The sequence below is a fragment of the Populus nigra genome, chromosome 3 (genome assembly GCF_951802175.1).
Source record: "Populus nigra chromosome 3, ddPopNigr1.1, whole genome shotgun sequence".
NCBI lineage: Eukaryota > Viridiplantae > Streptophyta > Magnoliopsida > Malpighiales > Salicaceae > Populus > Populus nigra.
In genome coordinates this window covers 4,738,307-4,756,552 of record NC_084854.1, presented here as the reverse complement: position 1 = coordinate 4,756,552, position 18,246 = coordinate 4,738,307, and the positions used below count along the sequence as shown (strand labels likewise).

At 33.9% G+C, this 18,246-nt stretch overlaps 4 protein-coding genes across 4 annotated transcripts; 2 read left to right on the top strand and 2 right to left on the bottom strand.

The window, feature by feature from the left end:
- Positions 1–2,840: 2,840 nt before the first annotated feature.
- LOC133689065 (ylmG homolog protein 2, chloroplastic) lies at positions 2,841–4,279 on the top strand. The gene is made up of 3 exons (XM_062108781.1): positions 2,841–3,199; positions 3,280–3,491; positions 3,848–4,279. Exons 1-3 carry the CDS (start codon positions 2,921–2,923, stop codon positions 4,113–4,115), a joined length of 759 nt encoding a protein of 252 aa, XP_061964765.1. The 5' UTR covers positions 2,841–2,920; the 3' UTR covers positions 4,116–4,279.
- An 822-nt stretch (positions 4,280–5,101) lies between these two features.
- LOC133689066 (uncharacterized) lies at positions 5,102–7,133 on the top strand. The gene has a single exon (XM_062108782.1). The coding sequence runs from the start codon at positions 5,344–5,346 to the stop codon at positions 5,716–5,718; it is 375 nt and encodes a 124-aa protein (XP_061964766.1). The 5' UTR covers positions 5,102–5,343; the 3' UTR covers positions 5,719–7,133.
- LOC133689064 (uncharacterized) lies at positions 6,492–12,583 on the bottom strand. The gene is made up of 7 exons (XM_062108780.1): positions 12,565–12,583; positions 11,299–12,309; positions 10,579–11,012; positions 10,309–10,470; positions 9,520–9,595; positions 7,861–8,016; positions 6,492–6,975 (listed from the first exon to the last, which is right to left on the bottom strand). The coding sequence occupies exons 2-7, from the start codon at positions 12,025–12,027 to the stop codon at positions 6,832–6,834; spliced, it is 1,701 nt and encodes a 566-aa protein (XP_061964764.1). The 5' UTR covers positions 12,028–12,309; positions 12,565–12,583; the 3' UTR covers positions 6,492–6,831.
- Positions 12,584–16,075: 3,492 nt separating this feature from the next.
- On the bottom strand, positions 16,076–18,015 carry LOC133688179 (uncharacterized). Its single transcript, XM_062107576.1, has 2 exons — positions 17,840–18,015; positions 16,076–16,862 (listed from the first exon to the last, which is right to left on the bottom strand). The coding sequence occupies exons 1-2, from the start codon at positions 17,901–17,903 to the stop codon at positions 16,252–16,254; spliced, it is 675 nt and encodes a 224-aa protein (XP_061963560.1). The 5' UTR covers positions 17,904–18,015; the 3' UTR covers positions 16,076–16,251.
- Between the last annotated feature and the right edge of the window lie 231 nt (positions 18,016–18,246).

Sequence of the window (18,246 nt, the reverse complement as noted above, 5' to 3'; positions counted from 1 at the left end):
GAGTAATTTTATTGTATCTCTCCTGAAAACATTATTTATTATAATATTTTTGTTTTAATTTTATTTTTTAGTTTATTTTTTTAATTTTATCATTTAACATTAGATTTATTAATTTTATTGGGGATTAAACTTCTTTTTTTTTTCAATTTATTTTTTATAAGGTTATTTCAGTCTCATGACCCGAACCGCAAGTTTGACAAGTTAAATCTGTTAACTCGAGTTATTTTTTTCATTCTAATTGACTAGTTTTTTCAATTTTATTGTTTAATATTTAGTGGATCAAAAATTAAACTTCATGATTTATTTCGGTTTGCTTTTTGCAAAGTTATCCACGTCTTATGTCTCAAATCATGAATTTAACAGGTTAACAAAAAACTAAAAGAGAAAGGGATTTTATTATACCCCTCCTCGTATAATACTATTAACTGAAATAATGTTTCTCTCTCTCTCTCTCTGTTTTTTTTCCCTTTCCAGTCTTTTTTTTTTCAATTTGAAATACATCTTTTAACATTAAGTTTATTAAGGATTGAGTTTGATAATATTTTTTAATTTTTTTTACAAGGTTATTATAGTCTCGTGATCCAACCGTGAGTTTGAGAAGTTAACTCGGCAGACTCAAGTTGTTTATCCCTTTCCCTGGTTGACTTATTTTTAAAATTTCATCATCTAACACTTGGTTAATTGTGAATTAGGCTTCATGATCTGTTTTGGTTTGTTTTTCATAAGGTTATCTTAGTCTCATGACTTGAGTCACGGGTTTAACAGGTTAACCCGGGCTGACTCGGGTTGTTTTTTAATTGGTTTTTGAATTTCAATTCTATCATTCAACAATGGATTTACCAAGGATTGAGCTTCGTAATTTTTTTCAATTTGCTTTTTATATAGCTATCTCAATCTCATAACTTTAATTGGAGGTTTGAAAAGTTAATTCAAGTTTTTTTTCTCCTTTTCTAATTGACTTTTTTCACTCAATCTCATCTTTCAAGCATTGAGTTTATTAAGAATTAAGTTTTGTGATTTGTTTCAGTTGACTTTATATGAGATTATTCCCACCTTTTGACTTAGGTTATAGGTTTAATGGGTTAACCCGGATTGACTATTTGTTGTTGTTGTTTTTTATGTCATTTTCTTAATTGATTTTTTTTTTCAATTTTATCTTTTAATATTGAGTTGATTGAGAATTGAGTTTTATAATTTATTTTAAAAAATTTTCTATTGGGTTTTTATGATTTCATGACCTAAGTCGCGAGTTTAATACGTTAACTCGGGTTGACCCAGGTTATTTTTTCTAGGTCCCTTTTTTAATTGTATTTTTTTTAATTTTATCCTTCAACATTGAGTTTATTAGAAATTATGCTTCATAATTTGTTTTAATTTATTTTATAGAAGGTTATTATAGTCTCATTACTCGATATGCAGATTGGCAGGTTGACCCGGGTTAACTTGGATAAATTCAATATATTTTTGTCTTAATATTTATAAAAAATCTAATCTTAGATATTTATTTTGAGTGAAATAATGTTTTTACCAATTATTCGACTTACCTTTGGATTTGTCAAGTCAACCGAGTTACATCAAGTTAATCCTCATATAATTAATTTTTTTTACTAGAATAAACATTAACAACACCTATTTTTTTTTTACATTAAAAAAATTGATCCAACCAGCAGCGTGATAAGCTCAAAACATAAACTACATCTTAGTATATGAATTATAAAACCATAAATACAATCTAAACTTAAATTATAAAATGAAAACTTATGTGTTATATTGAAAAACAAAACTATAACTTCATCATTTTTTTAAAAAAATAGGTATAAGTGTTGGGTGGATGAACATCTTGCAGATAAAAACTAAAAAAGGTTTACCTTCTCACAAAGTATTGCTCACTGTAACAATGCTTTGTTTTTTTTTTTAAAAAAAATATTAGATTTATCGAGGTTAGAGCTAATTGTTTTAATTTAATTTCTATGAGTTTATTTTGATTTCATGACTCAGGTTGCAGGTTTGATAAGTTAATTCGAGTTGACTGAGATTGATCTAATATGTTTTCGTTTCAATATTAAATATCATCTTGATTTTTTTAATCAAATTATATTTTTACTAGTATTTCAAGTTATTTTTAAATTTATTAAATTAACTGAGTCACATCAAGTTAGCCCACAATAATTTAAATCTTTTTCTACTTAAAAAAAACATGATAAGAACACTTGTATATAATTTTTGCATTAAAATAAAATTTACCCGATGTTGTGGGCCAATGATCTAGTCTACCTCTACATCTGACTAATCTAACCACATTGAATTATACTCGTCTTACTGTTCAAATTTTATCCATTCTAATTTAACATGTTCAGAGAAAAAAATTTATGGTACATAATAAATAATTAGTGATATTTTATTAATTATTTTATATAATATATATTAAATAAAAAAATAAATATAAATAAAAAATAAAACTCATAACTTATTAGTAAAAATATATCATGTTAGTATTTCTTTTCCTCTTAGTGTTTTTCTTTTTATTTAAGATTGTGTTTGAAATTTAGTAAAAATTATTCTTCAAAGTAATTTTTATTTAAAAATAAATTAAAAAATTATATTTTTTTAAAAATTATTTTTTATATCAATATATTAAAATTTAAAAAATATTTTTTTTTAAAAAAACATGGTTGTGCCAGAGTGTAGATGCCACTGGTAACTAGTATTTCGATGAAATATGTAAGAAAATAAGCAAGGGCATTAGCATGAGGAGATTGGAGCGGGAGCGAATGAAAGCTTACCACGTGGGAGATACAAATATCAGCATCGAATATAGTCTAGTAAATAAATAAATCCTTGTACGTTATCCATCTGCTTCTCTATCTCTGAGCTCTTGTCTTCCTCTCCTCCCACCTTCTCTTTAACTAAATAAATAAAAATGGCTCCTGTGAACGAGAATTGTTTAGAGAAAACAAATTCAAAATGCCAAGCACCAATTTTTGCTCCAAACTCCATGGTGTTACTCTCTTCTTCAATCCTTCAAAACCCATTATTTCTCAGACCCCCAATCAAGCAAAATCCAAGTATTTTCATGGGTGAGCTTCATAATTCAATCACTTCAGCAGCTGACAAATGCTTGAGATTCCTCCATTCCTTTGCCTCTCGAAATCCTATTCTCAAAAACATTGTAACTGATTTTAACCAACATATGACCCGGGTTAGTATCTGTCTCTCAATGTAATATTATATTGCTTAAATAATTTGTTTTTACTGGAGCTGTTCTTTTTTTTATTTTAGATTCAATGCAGGAGAGAGTACTGCAGGAGGAATATGAACAACTATCTGTCAAATCACAACTTTGCAGCTGTCTTACCTGGTGATTCAGTGGCAGGGCTAGTGGTGGCTAATGGGATCATTAATTTCTTGAATATATACAACACTTTGTTGGTTGTAAGGCTTGTTTTGACCTGGTTTCCTAACTCTCCTCCTGCTATCGTTAGCCCCCTAAGGTACATCCACCCCATCTATGTAAATTAACTTATTTTTTCTTAATTTTAGACTTAGTGCTTAGAATCCAATTGTTATAACATTCTTAGAATTGCCGAAATTACTTAATTTGAGTTTTGATATGGCTAGAAAATGTCAACTTTGGTGAAAATAGATCGCCTAGTCTAACCTAATATGTTTGATAATGAATCTGTTGCCATGCCAAAATGGATCGATGTCATATCACTTTCGGCTTGAGCAACTTTTTGCTTCAGTGATGATGAAAAGCTTGATAATTGCTTGTTTATTTGCTTATTGGAATTTGTTGTGTTAGAATCTATATGCATGCATGTGATTCAGGCTTGATGTTTGAATGCAGCACTTTGTGTGACCCATACTTGAACATATTCCGCGGGATCATTCCACCACTAGGAGGGACACTAGATCTCTCTCCTATACTAGCATTCTTGGTTCTAAATGCCTTTACTAGCACTGCTACTGCACTTCCTGCTGAACTGCCAGAAAATGGAGCTTCTCCAAGAAGTCGCTCATCCCCTACATTGTTCACTCATCTCACTACAGCACAGAAGAAATGGATGAGAAGGCTCAATGGAAACAAGTCAAGGAGCTCCCCTGGTGCCGATTAGGTCATTCCCTTGACAGTCTTCTAGGTATATACGTTGTGTATTTTCGTGAGTTCTGAATACTGGGTGGTGATCTTCCGGCCAGTAATTTGAATGTTCATCAACTGACAGAAATATAGGATAATCTGTTTCTGTATCTTAATGTCAGTTATATAATCTTTTCGTCAGCATGACAGTCTGATTACATACACAGTGGCAATTCCATTCTGAAGTTAATTGAAATCTTTTATCCTGAAGCCTGAAGTGGCCCCATAACCATAAGCTTGCACATAACTCCTCCATGAAGCCATCTCACTTCTTCAGGCTCCAGCTGGGCACATTTAAAGCCAAACAGTTAATTTATGTTGTCAATGAAAACTGTGTCACTGGATGGCTAAGCACAACTAACACCACCAACGGTGTATTGATTCATCGACCGCCCTTCCTGGTGATTCTGTGTGGTTTGTCTCGTTCGATTTATTTTGTTACGCTGAAAGATTTTGCAGTACAATCCAGAAATTTCTTGACATGCTGATAGCATATATATATGTAAAAGCAGAAAAACCATAGGATGCCAATAGCATCAGATTCCCACCTATTATGTAGGCAGCAATAGAATCAAATTTAAATCGTGTCCATCTCTTTTGCCTTGTTCACATCCATCCAGCCTAACTCCAAAGAATTTCATTAAGAAGCTGTCACCACTATATTTCCTACAGAAGATTATCTTGTAACACCTGGAACTTCTGGAAGGATTCTCCGAAAACAACTTTGTTAAAAGAGAGTGCTATTTTCTCCTTTCCTGCTTTGGATAGGGACATTCCTTAAGAAAGGCAATGCGAACCAAATTTTACTTTAGCTGCAAATTTAAAGAATATTCCATTTCCACGATCAAGATGCAGAGTTCTAAAGTCTGAGTAATCCATGCTCTCTCTAAAGCATCTGTATGCTACGAGTAAACTATATTGTCAGATGATCTCAACCATCTGATATTCATTTGATTGATCGCTAACCGGCTGTCATGTATTATGGAAAAATAGAATCATGATTGAACATTTTTGGGCCATTAGATATACATTAAAAATTGGTTTTGGACCAAACTTTACTCTTCATAGAAACAATTAAGAATTAAATTATTCGAAGGCATAATCAATGGGGCAATTTGGTGATACCTGTGCCGACTTTGCTAAGCTTCAGTGGACTAAACATAAAGGAAATTAGGGGGTAGTTTCTCCCCAATTCTGTTTCCTAAATGGAGCCAATAGCTGCATGCAGGACCAGCAGGGTTTCCTCTCGTGAGAAGCTTGTGGCCATAGGCTTGGGCCTTCTAGCTGTGGTTTCACCTCTGTTTATTGATCGGAGACCAGTCAGTGAATCGGAGCTTGATGAGGAATCCATCATACATGCTTCTTGGGTACCTCTTCTGCTCTTGGTGCTGATCTTGGCCACTGCTTTATCGTTGTATCTAGACAGGAGCTTTACCAGGTTTGATCCTTATTGGATTCACAGAGCTGGTGGCTCTTCTGGTGGTATCATGGTAATACTTGTGATTCTTGCGTTGGTTTTGAAGTGTAGGGCGTCGGATATCATTGAAGAACTGGGAATATTCAATGAAACTGGAGCTTGAGCTGCTTCTGTAACAATTTGACAACTCTCTGATGTGCTTCGGCGAAAAAAGTCAGCTTCTCAGTTTATTCAGAGAAAACTTTCACTATTTCCTTCCATAAATTACAGGAGGAAGTTCCTGTGAGTTGTTGTCATTTCTTTTCAAAGAGCTAGCTACTTTAACTAGAATTGCATTGTGGGGTCTTAATTTCTACATTTGGAGAAAAGAATAATAATTTTGTTGATTTTTCAAGTAGAAAATATGTTTCTTGCAAGTAGCTTCTTTGTACCTACATGCCTCTTGCCAAAATCCAATTCCTAGCATGAGGCATAGCCTAATTGATGATACCAACTCTTCTCTAGAGGAAAAGGCTAGTTTGAGACTAGAAAGTAGACTAATTTGCTTCTGAATACAACTTATTTTGAGGTTACAGAAAAAATAACGCTGTTGAACAAGTTATGTGGCTTGAAGATGCATAAGTAATACTCTTGCTGGCTGCAATTAATTAGATGCATAGACTCAACCTTACTAGATAACATTGGTCACCTTTTTTTCAAGACCTAGGCTTTTCTAGGAGAACAGTTAGTTCTAAGCATACCATTTGAACATTACATGCAAAGCTTAATGACAGCAGATCTATAATTACAATGTTACATATTGTGTGCAGTAGTGATCAGGATTCACGATCTGTAATGCTGCAGCGTTAACAGACTAAACTGATTTGCTACAAAAAAATGTTTGCTGTCATCACATTACCTGAAGCAAAGAAAATAGTGCACTAATAAAGATCTTAATTTTACTCATTCAAGCAGTATATTCTTCTTTTTAATCATATTATATCAACTATTCAATTTTCCTTCTGTCTATACAATTTTCTGATGCATCATGCCATCTTGCATCAGTATCAACAAATAAAAAGACATAAATAAGGGGAAGCCCAAGTGAGGTCCGGTGTTAAATACACTCGGGGAATTTTTTAGTTGACAATCAAGGTGTGATAAATGCTTTGGTTTTCAGTGTTCCATGGGCCAAGAAAAAGCTGGTTACTGAAGAAGAAACAGGGTGGTTTTTGATGTACAGCAGGGATGCAAGTAGAAAAGTCAAGCATCCAGGTGGTATATAATATGTTGTTGATCAGCAAAAGCTTGTCAGTGGAGAATATCGCAAAGGATTTTCTTGAGGTTCAAGCGCATCAAGATGCTCCAACACTGGTCCAGTTTTACATCCAATGATTCGCACCATGGGGTTTGAGTGGCCATTTAGAAATGCTTCTGTAATCTGCACAGAATGCAACAAAACATCACTTACTGTACTACCATGCATTCTAACTTGTATTGCTAACGTGCTTCAGCACCAGCTGAGATGTAAAAGAAAAGGATCCAAATTTCAAAAGCTGGAAATGATGTTATGCAAGAGCTTATTATGCTCACAGGAAATACCATGTGCCTGAAATGACGAAAAAAACAGCAATTCAAGTCTGATTCTCAATGTAACCAAGAAACAAAGATCATAAAGTATGCCTCAAAAACTAAACAGCGCCAATCAATAATTTGTATTGCACTTGGGCATCTTTGAATTACAATCCAGTCCCATAGCCTACCCCTTGAGTCCACAACCCTTGCATCATTCCCATCATGTATTTTGCGATTGGTTAATTGTATTGTCTGTAGACTCTGTACTAGTCAAGGAGAGGCTGGCCACATGGATGGCTAACTAAATGTACAAGAAATGCCATGATAAAAATGCTTTTCTAAATATTCATCAATGTTAATCCAGATAAATAACATGTAAAACTGGAGAGCATGAAAAGCACAATTTGTGGCAAGCATCAGCACATAATGGGCTGGACATTAGAAAAACCAAGATTGTTTCAGATCACTGCCAAATTTTCCTTCAATCACATATTTTGGCAGAACAATAAATTCACACATAATTCTCCCTCTCCCTCTCTCTCTCTCACACACACATAGAAGAACACACGACCACATGCATGCACACATGAAAAAGTGTGTGCCGCACACCCTTCATATTTACAGAGATTGCAAATGAATATATAAAGAAGAGATTGGGTGCAGAACTTCCCAAAACCAGCAATTTGCAGTAACATCTACGCACAGGTGAAATAAAAGGCTTAAAATGAAACTGGGTTGGTAGCGGGTATACCTGCGTGCATCCAAATAGCTTGAGCAGCTTCAGTGATAAGCAGCTATCAACAATCATTCCTAGTGCCTCATCTGTTAATCTGCGGCACCATGATAAGTCCAAACTCACCAAATTTCTTGAACATTTGGCAATTGATAAGGCAGTGTTGTGAGCAACCTGTTACAAATTATTCAGATGTAAAGTTGAAGATAGGCCAGGCTCCTCTTTTTGGATTCAAAATTATATGAATAGAAATTCTGATCTGAAGATTCTTGATGTTACATAAATGCTTTTAATTAAGCTCCTACACAGAAGTAAGTTAACTAAAACGGAATTTTAATTTTTGTAGGAAGTTTTTCTACCTTGAAGTTGGAAGTTCTCTCATCTTTTTCCCCTACTGGGATTTGGATTTTCCTAACCATATCAGGATTTTCAGGCCTGTAAACAGGCCCTGTTATAAGAACAAAAAACGGAATTTAGTAAAAAAAATTCTTTTCAAGCTTGCAACTTTTCTGTGGGAGATATTCGATTAAAGAATCTGTTCTAGGTTCATAGTTGTAGAATGCCCTGGTGCGACTCTTAATTGTAAATCTTGAAATTCATCAAATCAGCCCATAAGAACCATCAGCATGCCTTGCTCACAGACCCTGTACAGCTTATTTTCAACCAAAAACAGCCCCCTTTTGACACAAACTAAACTTCATTCAAAAACCTAATTTCTCTTAATGCAAATCTGTAAGACTTTCAAGCATTAACTGTCTTATATTGGTTGCAGAATAATCCTAATTTTCTAATGACTGTCCTAAATCAATAATAGCAGAAGTTAATCCCCCAAGAAATATAGATTACATAAGAAAAGCTTTTCTGGATCCAACTCTTAGCTCAATGCACTCAATGCCATTCATTGGTGCTTACTTTGCACTCATATAACAAATATAAAGATAAGTCAAACCCCCCTAATCCATTGGTCAAAGTAGAATTAGTCTCTAAACAAATCATTCAGAGCTCAAAGTCCTTGAACAACATTAAAGACCTAAATAGTTCCTTCTGTTAGTTAAACTTAGGTTTTCATTGAATTAATGTTAACTCAAGCATGCGAGATGCACAAGATATTGTATTTCAGTCTCTAAATTGGATCAAATCTGAAAAAGAGAGAGAAATTAAATGAAAAAAAAGTGGATTTTTTTTTCCTTTTTTCAATTTTCCTTTTCTTTATTTTTTTCATTATTTCTAATTTGATCTAATTTTAAAAGTCGAGGTATAAGAACCACGTGCATCTCACATGCTTGAGTTAACAATAATGGATGAAAATCTAGATTTAACTAACATAAGGATCAAATTAGCTCTTCAATTTTGTTCAGGGACTTTGAGTGCCTAATAATTTGTTTAGGGACTAATCCTAGTTTGATCAATAGTTCCAGAGGGCACCTTTTACCCCAAATGTAATAGCAAGCGTGAGAAAACATCTTCAACATTATGAAGCTTAAACCATTAGGTTGAGCTTGCAAGTACAGTCAAAATCAAAAGACAGAATGAAAACATAGTGAAAAACTAGAAAGCAACACAAAGTATGAAGTAATCATGAGATACCATTGCAAGACAACTTATCCATGCTTCTGGGAGAAAAGACAAATTACAAATGCCACATGAGAAATCTGGTAAGGCATAATGATGTCTCACCCTATGGATATTGTTAACTGAAAGCGCATCCAGAGACTGTCCAGAGACTTCCAAGAAGGCAGCAATAGCTTCATCACTGTCATGTGTAGAACTTCCTACTGTTAGATTACATAAACTTATAAACATATCTCTTAAGCACAACTGGCAAAGTATACTACAAAATCACTATGGAATGAAGTCACAGAGATTCCTTTTAATTTTCAGTTTTCTACAATAGACCTTCAATTAGCATTAGTTCATATTGATTCCATTCAACAGGATTAGCTCATATCTGAAAACTTTGGATTTGTCCTACAGTGTTTTCATGTTACCTTGTATCCTACAGAATTGAATGCATACGCAACCAAACATAGACTCTCCTGTTTGTTTGTTATAAGGACCTAACTCAGTTTCCCCCTTGTAGGCGACTGTGCTGAAACTTAGGTCCTCAAATGGCTAAATCCAAGGTTACAAAATTAACACGAGATATAAACTATGTGATAGGTATTTCTGAACTAAGCAAAACAATTACTGATTGTGACATCCTATAACTCTCATGTCATTTGTCATTATGATGAAAACAAGCATGATCCCCAACTAGTTTGGGATTGAGGCTTAGTTGTTGTATGAAAGAAAATAATGATAAATTGATTATTAAAAAACTATGTTGCAGACACCTCAAAATATTAGAACTAGCATTAGTAAAAAAAAGCTACCAATATTAACTATGCAAGTGAGGCACAAAATCATACTCAATTAACAAACATGCAAATGAAATTGGGAACTGATGCAGGATTGCAGATACAAAACCTGAAATCATTTCGGTGAAGTTTGAGTCTCCTAATTGATTGGCAACCATTGGCTAGGTGTTTTAATGCAGAGTCTGTCAAGTTATGCAAGTAAGAAAGATCCAGAGCACATAAGTTGGGACAATTTTTGCCTACAATTCGAAGTGATATATCAGTCAGTTGCCTGCATCCAGTCAAAAGCACACTTGTCAATAAAAAAATTACAGAAGCTGGTGGGAAGCTCCTATCTATCTGTGAAAGTAAGATACAGTCAAAACTAAGGGAGACGTACACGCAATTAGCGAAACCAAGCTCTTTCATGTTTATGCCACGTGCTTTGACCAGTCCAATGACAAAATTGTCACAAACAGTCTCGATGCCTGCTACTGACAACACTTCTAGGCACTTGAGTTTCTTCAGTGCAGGTAAAATAATTGTCGCATCTATATTCTGACAATCATCTATATACAGCTCCCTCAAAGTAGATTCAAAACAGCTAACGAAATCACTGATGCCTTGAGATGTGAGAAGGGAGCACTGGCTCAGATTTATAGACTGTAATGCAGGTGCAGACACAGCCAACTGAGTTAGTCCAATATCTGACAAACGATGTGCACCCTTCAAAGATATGGTAGCTAAGGAAGGAAGTCTATGTGATGACCTGGCTAAGGTGCCATTTAATATATAATCAGGCATGCATCGTCCACAAAGGTCAAGTTGTAGCACCTGCCACCAGATTTCAAGCAATATAACAATTAATAGTTGATGTTTAATAAATGGCAGACTCAATCAAATATTATGATACTTTTCAAGAAATGTAGTTTCAAATGGTTGTCATGAATAGAAGTAAGCGCACAAAATTCATAAAAAGCTCCTGCAAGATAGTAAAGTTTATAGTAAAACTCAAATAAGAATGGTATGAAGATACCTACGACCAGTCTTCCAATAAGGATGAGGTGATTCTACAATACCATACATGCATAAAAGAAATTGAACCTGTAAAGTTACTCACAGTCAAGTCCTTGGTGTCACAAACACTAAATATTTTGGAAAACTCCTCTTCTGTCAACCGCGAAATATTCCTCAGACGAATTTCGGTTGGAGATCCCCTTGCAAGAAGTTCAACAAAGTGAGCATCCACTACTCCACAATCACTAACCAACTGACTAAGTCTATGCCGTAATTTATCTGGAACATGTTCAAGTGACACAATAGCATCAGCGTTTTTTGCAAGAGCATTCAAACTGAGGTCCAGAAGTGTAGGAACATCGCGTTTCAGAGCATCGAAATCTTTAGCTTTTGCAGGAACCCATTTGAAGAGCGACTCAGAGAAACCAGTTAATGACCCTTTTCGAACAGTTTGCCGCATTTTGATTGCTTCCAGTGCCAATGAAAATGAACTTTGAGAATCATCCAAGTCCAGTTCCATTTCCAAATCAACTTCTCTCAATTTAACTTTCTTTTCTTTATGCTGCTTCATCTGCTCTTGAGGACCTAAATGTGCAAATCGTGGAGCAACATTCCTAGCAATTTCACGCTGCATCAACTTCTGTTCCTTTCTTCTTGATTGTCTCTTCCTTACACTTGACAAAGCTATCTCCTTTCTTTGTTCAAAAACGATGTCCTTTCTTGGAACATCATAATTCTCCACCTGGGTATTTCTCTCTACACTATCAGGAAAGAAATTGTGCATCACAGGTCCTGAACTCAATAACCCTGCTTCAAATGGCCATGTATCCATTTTCCCTTCAACTGGGTCTTTCTCAAACCCCCACAAATCAAGATTAAGATCAAAATCAAGATTCACTTGACTACCACCACAGTCAACTTTAGCCTTCCCCTTCTCTTCAGTTGTGTACCTCAATCTCTTACTACTAGTAAAATCATCCGTTTCAACAACGGAGTCTCTTTCCCTTATCCTAAAATCGCTATCTCTACCAAAATCATGACCCAGATGGTCATTTTCAGCTTCTTTCTCTTCCCCTAAAAAATCTTGAAACCCTAAACCAGTTGAAAACTCCTCCTGTATAGATAAATTTAAATCAAGACCCCATTTTTCCTTCTCTTTTTTTTCCCCTGAATCCATCTTTGAAGATGGTTTCACTTCTTTTTTCTCTATAATAATAAATAAGCTAAAATTTGAGTTGAGACTCCATAGGTTTCACGACAAAAGAGGGTTTCTTTTATCTTTGAGAAACCCTCGTTTTGGTCACCAAACACTATTGAAAGAAACCCACCAAGAATCTAACTAGCTTTTTCCAAAATAAAAAGGTCTTACCTTTTTGAAGCCGCAACCCTTTTCTTCCCTTCATTTCTCGGCTATTTCCTTGCCTTGTTGCCTTGTATAGTTCCCGCTTAAAGGTAACCAAAATTTCTTTGGTCCTTGTGCAATGCATGTGTTTAAATATTTTTCCAACTATGATCGGTTTTTTTTTCTTTCCAAACTTAACAGTAAAATTGGTATACAAAATTTTAAATGCATTCTAAGAAAGGCCAAAAAAAAAAACAATTTTAATATAGAAAATATGGGATTTTTCTTCTTCTGGGATTTCATGCAATTTTACGCCTAAAACCATAGTTACATTCTAGTTTTTATATTAAAAAAAAATAAAACGATAATATTTTGATAAAAAATCAATAATTTAAAGGTTTAATTTTAACTTTTTACTTTGAATTAACCATCAAACTTTATCCTTTCTTTTATATTTTTAACTTTAAATTCAAATTAATTGAATCCCAAATCAACCCAGCCGGCTAGTCTACGTTTTATAACTAGCCTAAAACACATTATTTTAATTCGGTTCGATAAGTTAGGTATATCATTCATTTCGCGTTGAAACTTGAGATTACATAAAATAAAAAAAAAATAAAAAAAAATCCGCGACATAGACCGAAGAGTTGGCAGAGTTTGGGCTACGTGCCTGCTCATGTACAACGTAGTTTTCAACCAATTTCTTAGAACCAAGGGGAGTTGTATATAAAAATAAAAATGAGCTAATTGATCATATATTTTTACATATTCGGCATATTCTCTTATACACCTTTCTATATTTATATTTTCTATTATATTCTCTTGATTTTCTTATATACTTTTTGAGTAAAAACATGCCTAGTGCCGCCACCTGATAGGAAATATTAACTCTCAAACCTAGAAAAATAAAATTAACAAATATTTGAAAATGTAAAAAAATAGCAAGCCTAGCAAATAATAAGACTAACTTGTAGAATTAAAAAAATATATATTTATAAAGCTTCCCAGATAGAAATATGTCTATGAAGAAATAAGATTAGCAGGCAGACGGTTTTTCATTTTTCATTGATTTCCAAAAAAAACTTTCATGTTTTACGAGTTATTTCAATTTTTTCAAGGTATTCCAAGTTCTTACATTTCTAATTTTTTTCTGATTTTTTTAATATTTTCTATATTCTGGATTTTTCAATTCTTGTCGAGTTTTAATTTTTTAAAAAATAAATGATGTCTTTTGGTGATCTAATGGGTTTTTTTTTTCAAAACTGACAAAAAATATGTATGTATATAAGAGAAATTTTGAATTTTCAAATAATCATGAGAGTGAAAAAAAATTTAAATGGTTCACGGGAGAGTGTTCCAGTATAATATACAAGGATCGGTGGATTCATCATGAAAAGAATGGAATCATAATGGAGAGTTAATTAAAAAAAAATAAAGGTGAAGGAGAAATTATGCAGTTCAATACTTACATTATTATTTATTAGAATATTGCTCGGACATTATTGCTCCTGTACAAAAATAAAACTATAATATAGTTATTTTTTACAGATTATATAGGGTTATGTTAGTTATTTTATTTTTTTACACAGTAAAAATACAAATTTAATCTTGTACTGAAAAAAAAATATAATGCCTATTATTTCATATCTTTTCAAGTTTTTCTAGAGTCAAAATCAATTTAATTTTTGGAGAGTTTTTTTTTTGTTATTTTACATTGATTTTATCGTAAATTTGAAGGTTATTTAGGAGTGTTTTTTTTATAGTTGACATATATTAAATTATTTTAAAAAAAATATGTGGCACACGTCGGAGTGTGGATAGCCCTACATCGTTCGTAACCAAACATCACCTTCCTGAGCCGCGTTTGAAAAGTCTCGGTACCCCTGACCCGATGAGGCGGTACGTGTTCCAAGATTTACGGTGGTTTGATGCCAATGATAATTTCTTTTTTCCTCTTCTTCTCTCTCTCCCTACTTAAATTTTCATATCAACCCTTTAACTTGTTGATTCTTCATATTTGGTCATTTTTTTAATGATGGTTTTTTTTTACTTTAAATAGTTTATAAAACTGATATATTTTTTCAATTTCATCTCTCTTAAATTTTGTCATCTTTCAAATTTGGTTTCCATTTTTGTATTGCTATTTTTTTGTTTGAAATATTTTTTAAATTGATTTTGTTTTACAATTTCACCCTCATTTAGTTTTTTTCCTATAAATCTTAATATATTTTTTTCACGATTTCATCATTTAAAATTAAATTAATTAGGAATTAAGTTTCTGAATTCAACTCAAGTCCAAAATTTTATGAATTGCAAGTTTTAGAGATTCGACCATGTTTGAGAGGTTTGTTCGGGTTGCTTAGTTTTTTTCCTTTTTTTTAAGATGATGTTTTTTAGTTTAACTTTTTTATAGAGTTTTTCCTTGTTATTTTTTTTTTCTTGACTTGTACGGGGTTAGTATCAGATTGACGATCAGTCAAACGGTTTTAAAAATTAATAAGAGTTGATTTTAGTTTTTTTTAATCTATTTGTAAAGTTATTTATTTTAATTTTATTATTCAATGAACTTGTTACTCTAGTTTAAAATTATACAAAGAAGAAAAAAACCACTTGTGTCACCATTACCTCAACTCTAATTATTGCAAGAAACAAAACAAAGTGTCTCTTTTGAGTGTTGGATTTGCCAGGTTTTAATTCTAAAACAGACACAGGGATTGTTTTTGACAGCAACATGTATTTTGACAGATATTTATTATCCAAAAACCATGTACGCTAACGAGACATGAGACATGCATCTCACAAGCGGAGGGTTTGCTGCTGACTACTGGAACAGCTGTAATGCAATTCAGACAATTTTTCCCATATTGTTTTTAGACCCTTCCGGTGACAAGCACAGCCTAAGATCAGGATTTTAACTCTATTAAAAAAAAATTAAAATTAAAATTAAAATGATATTGTTTTAGTAAAAAAAAATTTTAAAATTAACAGGTTGGAATCATATTTTTGACTGGGTCAACTTGCTATATTAGCCGGGTCACATCAGATTTTTTTTTTTCTATTTTTTTTTCAACCCGGCCTGGTTTCAGCTCCGGGTTAATTGGATTCCAGGTCGACCCAATAAACCAGACCGGATTTCAAAACTATAACTTTGACCCAGCAACCGTGCCTTCAGAAATAAAATGATATTATCATAACAAACCTAAGAAAAAAAAAAGAATTTCATAACTAGCTCTCGCAAACAATACACATGCTGTGAAGGTAGGGACCGCACGAGCAAGCCGCTGGAGGACTCTTATGCTCTCTACACAATCATTTCAAAGTTCCGATCTTTCCTGCAGAATAATTTCCATTAAGAGATGCAGCTCACGTGGTGGAGTAGCATTTTGGCCTCTATGAGGCCGAAGGGTTCAGATTGCCATCCCCAGGCTATAAATGCCTCCCTATTAACCAAAAGAAAAAAGAAAAATTCCTCAAGAGACAAAATAAATAGATGTCCCTCTACTTCAGTAATACAGAATTTTAAGAAATGGAGACATAATTGAAGGGAATGAAAGCACATTATTGCACTCGACATAATATGAATCAATAAACTGAAAATGAATTAGAGTACAGAAATTGCATAGGCCACGCATGCCAACCAATACAATGGAGCAAAAGATGGCCCAAAATCCGGTGAAAAAATAGCTTAAACTCTGAGAAGACATGATATAGCATCTATAAACCAAAGGCATATGCAGCTGCAATGAAGGCCGTGGCGATGTAGGACCACAGAGTGATCGACCGAGGCCAATCATTAGCACTACTGCACACATCATTGGCACCACTAAAGCACCCAGGCTTTGTTATCTTAGCTTCGCCTCCCTCCAAAGTAAAGCTACTATTGCGCGTACCATTGCTGAACAACACACACCAAAAATAGGGATCCCCACCATCAGTGCCAGTAACAGCAGCCCCTACTTCTGTGTGATTTTTATTGTGGAGTATTTCTAAGCTCTTGCTATCCTTCATTAGAATTTCTGAGAATGCTTTAGAAGGCTCAACATATTTGGACTGGCAGGCAACTAAACGACCAGTGATCTGGCTGAGAGTTGAGGCTATGACGCCACAATTGGGGGCAAATGTATCAGCGAATTGAGATTCAAAAGGCTTCTTGGCATCATCTCCTCCTACAACACTGCAGTCCCCTTGGTATGCTTTTATGTACTGCAAAGCAATGCAGCCTAGGCCTGGGTTGTCATAGAGGGTTGATTCCTTTTTCGCAGTTCTATTATCGTTAAGTGCAGCAACAAGTTGATCTGCAGGGTTATCAGTTACTCTCGCTACATCTGTTACAAGTGAGTAAAAGAAAATTTTATGAGACCCCAGGTATTAAATAAATAAAGCAAATGATGTGTGCAGCAGGGACTTGATTCTCATAATAACTATCCCCCATACATACTACCAGATAAAGTGCTTTAGATTCTTACGTTAACACAAGTAAATAGTCTGATTAAAAAATAAATTTTAACATCTTGCATTGTGGATTTTTAACAGATTTATCTGGTTGTGGTTTTAGAGTATGCATGTGTGTAACAGTTCCCACATTTCTCTTTCTTTCTTCTAACAAATCTCACTCATCGAAAACTCATTAGCTATTAGGAAGACCAAGAAGTCTCCCACAGTCAAGAATACAAGTTTAGATCTTGTCTTCACTAACCAAACTTCGAATTTTCATAGATCTTCAACAACTAATCCTTGGAAACAACAACCTCTCTTATTTGCCACATGTGTTTATCATTTGGTTGCAAAAACTGGAATTTTCTTTCAACTAATTACACCAAATCACTAAGGTTGACTTTTGTGGACCAAGAACTAAAGAACCCAAAATTCAAAAACTAAAGTTGCCTCCTTTCCTCCAATCTCTTAGCAAACAAAAAACAATATAAGCTCCAGCAGAGCAGACATGGGTCTAAACTATAAACTAAAAAACAGAGATCTATGATCGTACTACAACGATTAATACCACAACCAGCACCCAGTTTGAACAAAGCAATCTCAAATCTAAAAAAGCAATATTCAATGAAACTCATGACAAAGCTACGAAACGGGTGAATGAAACCCCATGAAAACAAGTATACACATTTTGGAAATAACCCATAGAAATAAAAATGCACACATAAACAAACAATGGGAAAGCAGATCAAGCACTAAATGCAAGTTATAATTTCAAATCTAGTAACATGTCAAGTACATTTATCATATACTGTAACAACTACTCCTACTACATTTAGAAACAAAAGGAAATAGGGAGGCTTTTACTTACAGTGAATATGAGCAGAAGCAGAGAAGAACAGAAGAGAAAATAGTAGAAGAAAAAAGGTAGCCATTGTGGTTGGTTGCAGCTGTTGTGTAGTAGAGACCAGAGAGAAAGGAAGAGACTTTTAAAGAGAGAGAGAGGAGTAGATGGGATGAGTCAGTGATGCGTCCACCTCTTGCTTGGGTTACTTAGCAGCTTAAATGGCTTTCTTTTTGGTAATAAATTGCCGACGTGTCACCAACTTGTTTTTTTTTGGGTCTGATGTCTAAAAGCTGGCCGCATTCAGTCTTGCCTTCATCACAATAGTACCCTGATTTTCAATGCTGATAATTTTTTTACAGGAAATTAGACGATGATGATTTAAGTAATGAGGATAATAAGATAAATTTTTAATATTTATACATTTAATTGAT

What these genes read in the sequence shown, in the direction of transcription:
- LOC133688179 (XM_062107576.1), bottom strand. Translation starts at nt 17,903, where the DNA reads ATGGCTACCTTTTTTCTTCTACTATTTTCTCTTCTGTTCTTCTCTGCT. An exon ending in TGCTTCTGCTCATATTCACT is followed by an intron (nt 16,863 to 17,839) that starts GTAAGTAAAAGC and finishes CACTTGTAACAG; the next exon opens with ATGTAGCGAGAGTAACTGAT.
- LOC133689065 (XM_062108781.1), top strand. Translation starts at nt 2,921, where the DNA reads ATGGCTCCTGTGAACGAGAATTGTTTAGAGAAAACAAATTCAAAATGC. An exon ending in TTAACCAACATATGACCCGG is followed by an intron (nt 3,200 to 3,279) that starts GTTAGTATCTGT and finishes TTTTTATTTTAG; the next exon opens with ATTCAATGCAGGAGAGAGTA. An exon ending in GCTATCGTTAGCCCCCTAAG is followed by an intron (nt 3,492 to 3,847) that starts GTACATCCACCC and finishes GTTTGAATGCAG; the next exon opens with CACTTTGTGTGACCCATACT.
- LOC133689066 (XM_062108782.1), top strand. Translation starts at nt 5,344, where the DNA reads ATGGAGCCAATAGCTGCATGCAGGACCAGCAGGGTTTCCTCTCGTGAG.
- LOC133689064 (XM_062108780.1), bottom strand. Translation starts at nt 12,027, where the DNA reads ATGGATACATGGCCATTTGAAGCAGGGTTATTGAGTTCAGGACCTGTG. An exon ending in GTGACACCAAGGACTTGACT is followed by an intron (nt 11,013 to 11,298) that starts GTGAGTAACTTT and finishes ATCTGGTGGCAG; the next exon opens with GTGCTACAACTTGACCTTTG. An exon ending in CTTGGTTTCGCTAATTGCGT is followed by an intron (nt 10,471 to 10,578) that starts GTACGTCTCCCT and finishes GACTGGATGCAG; the next exon opens with GCAACTGACTGATATATCAC.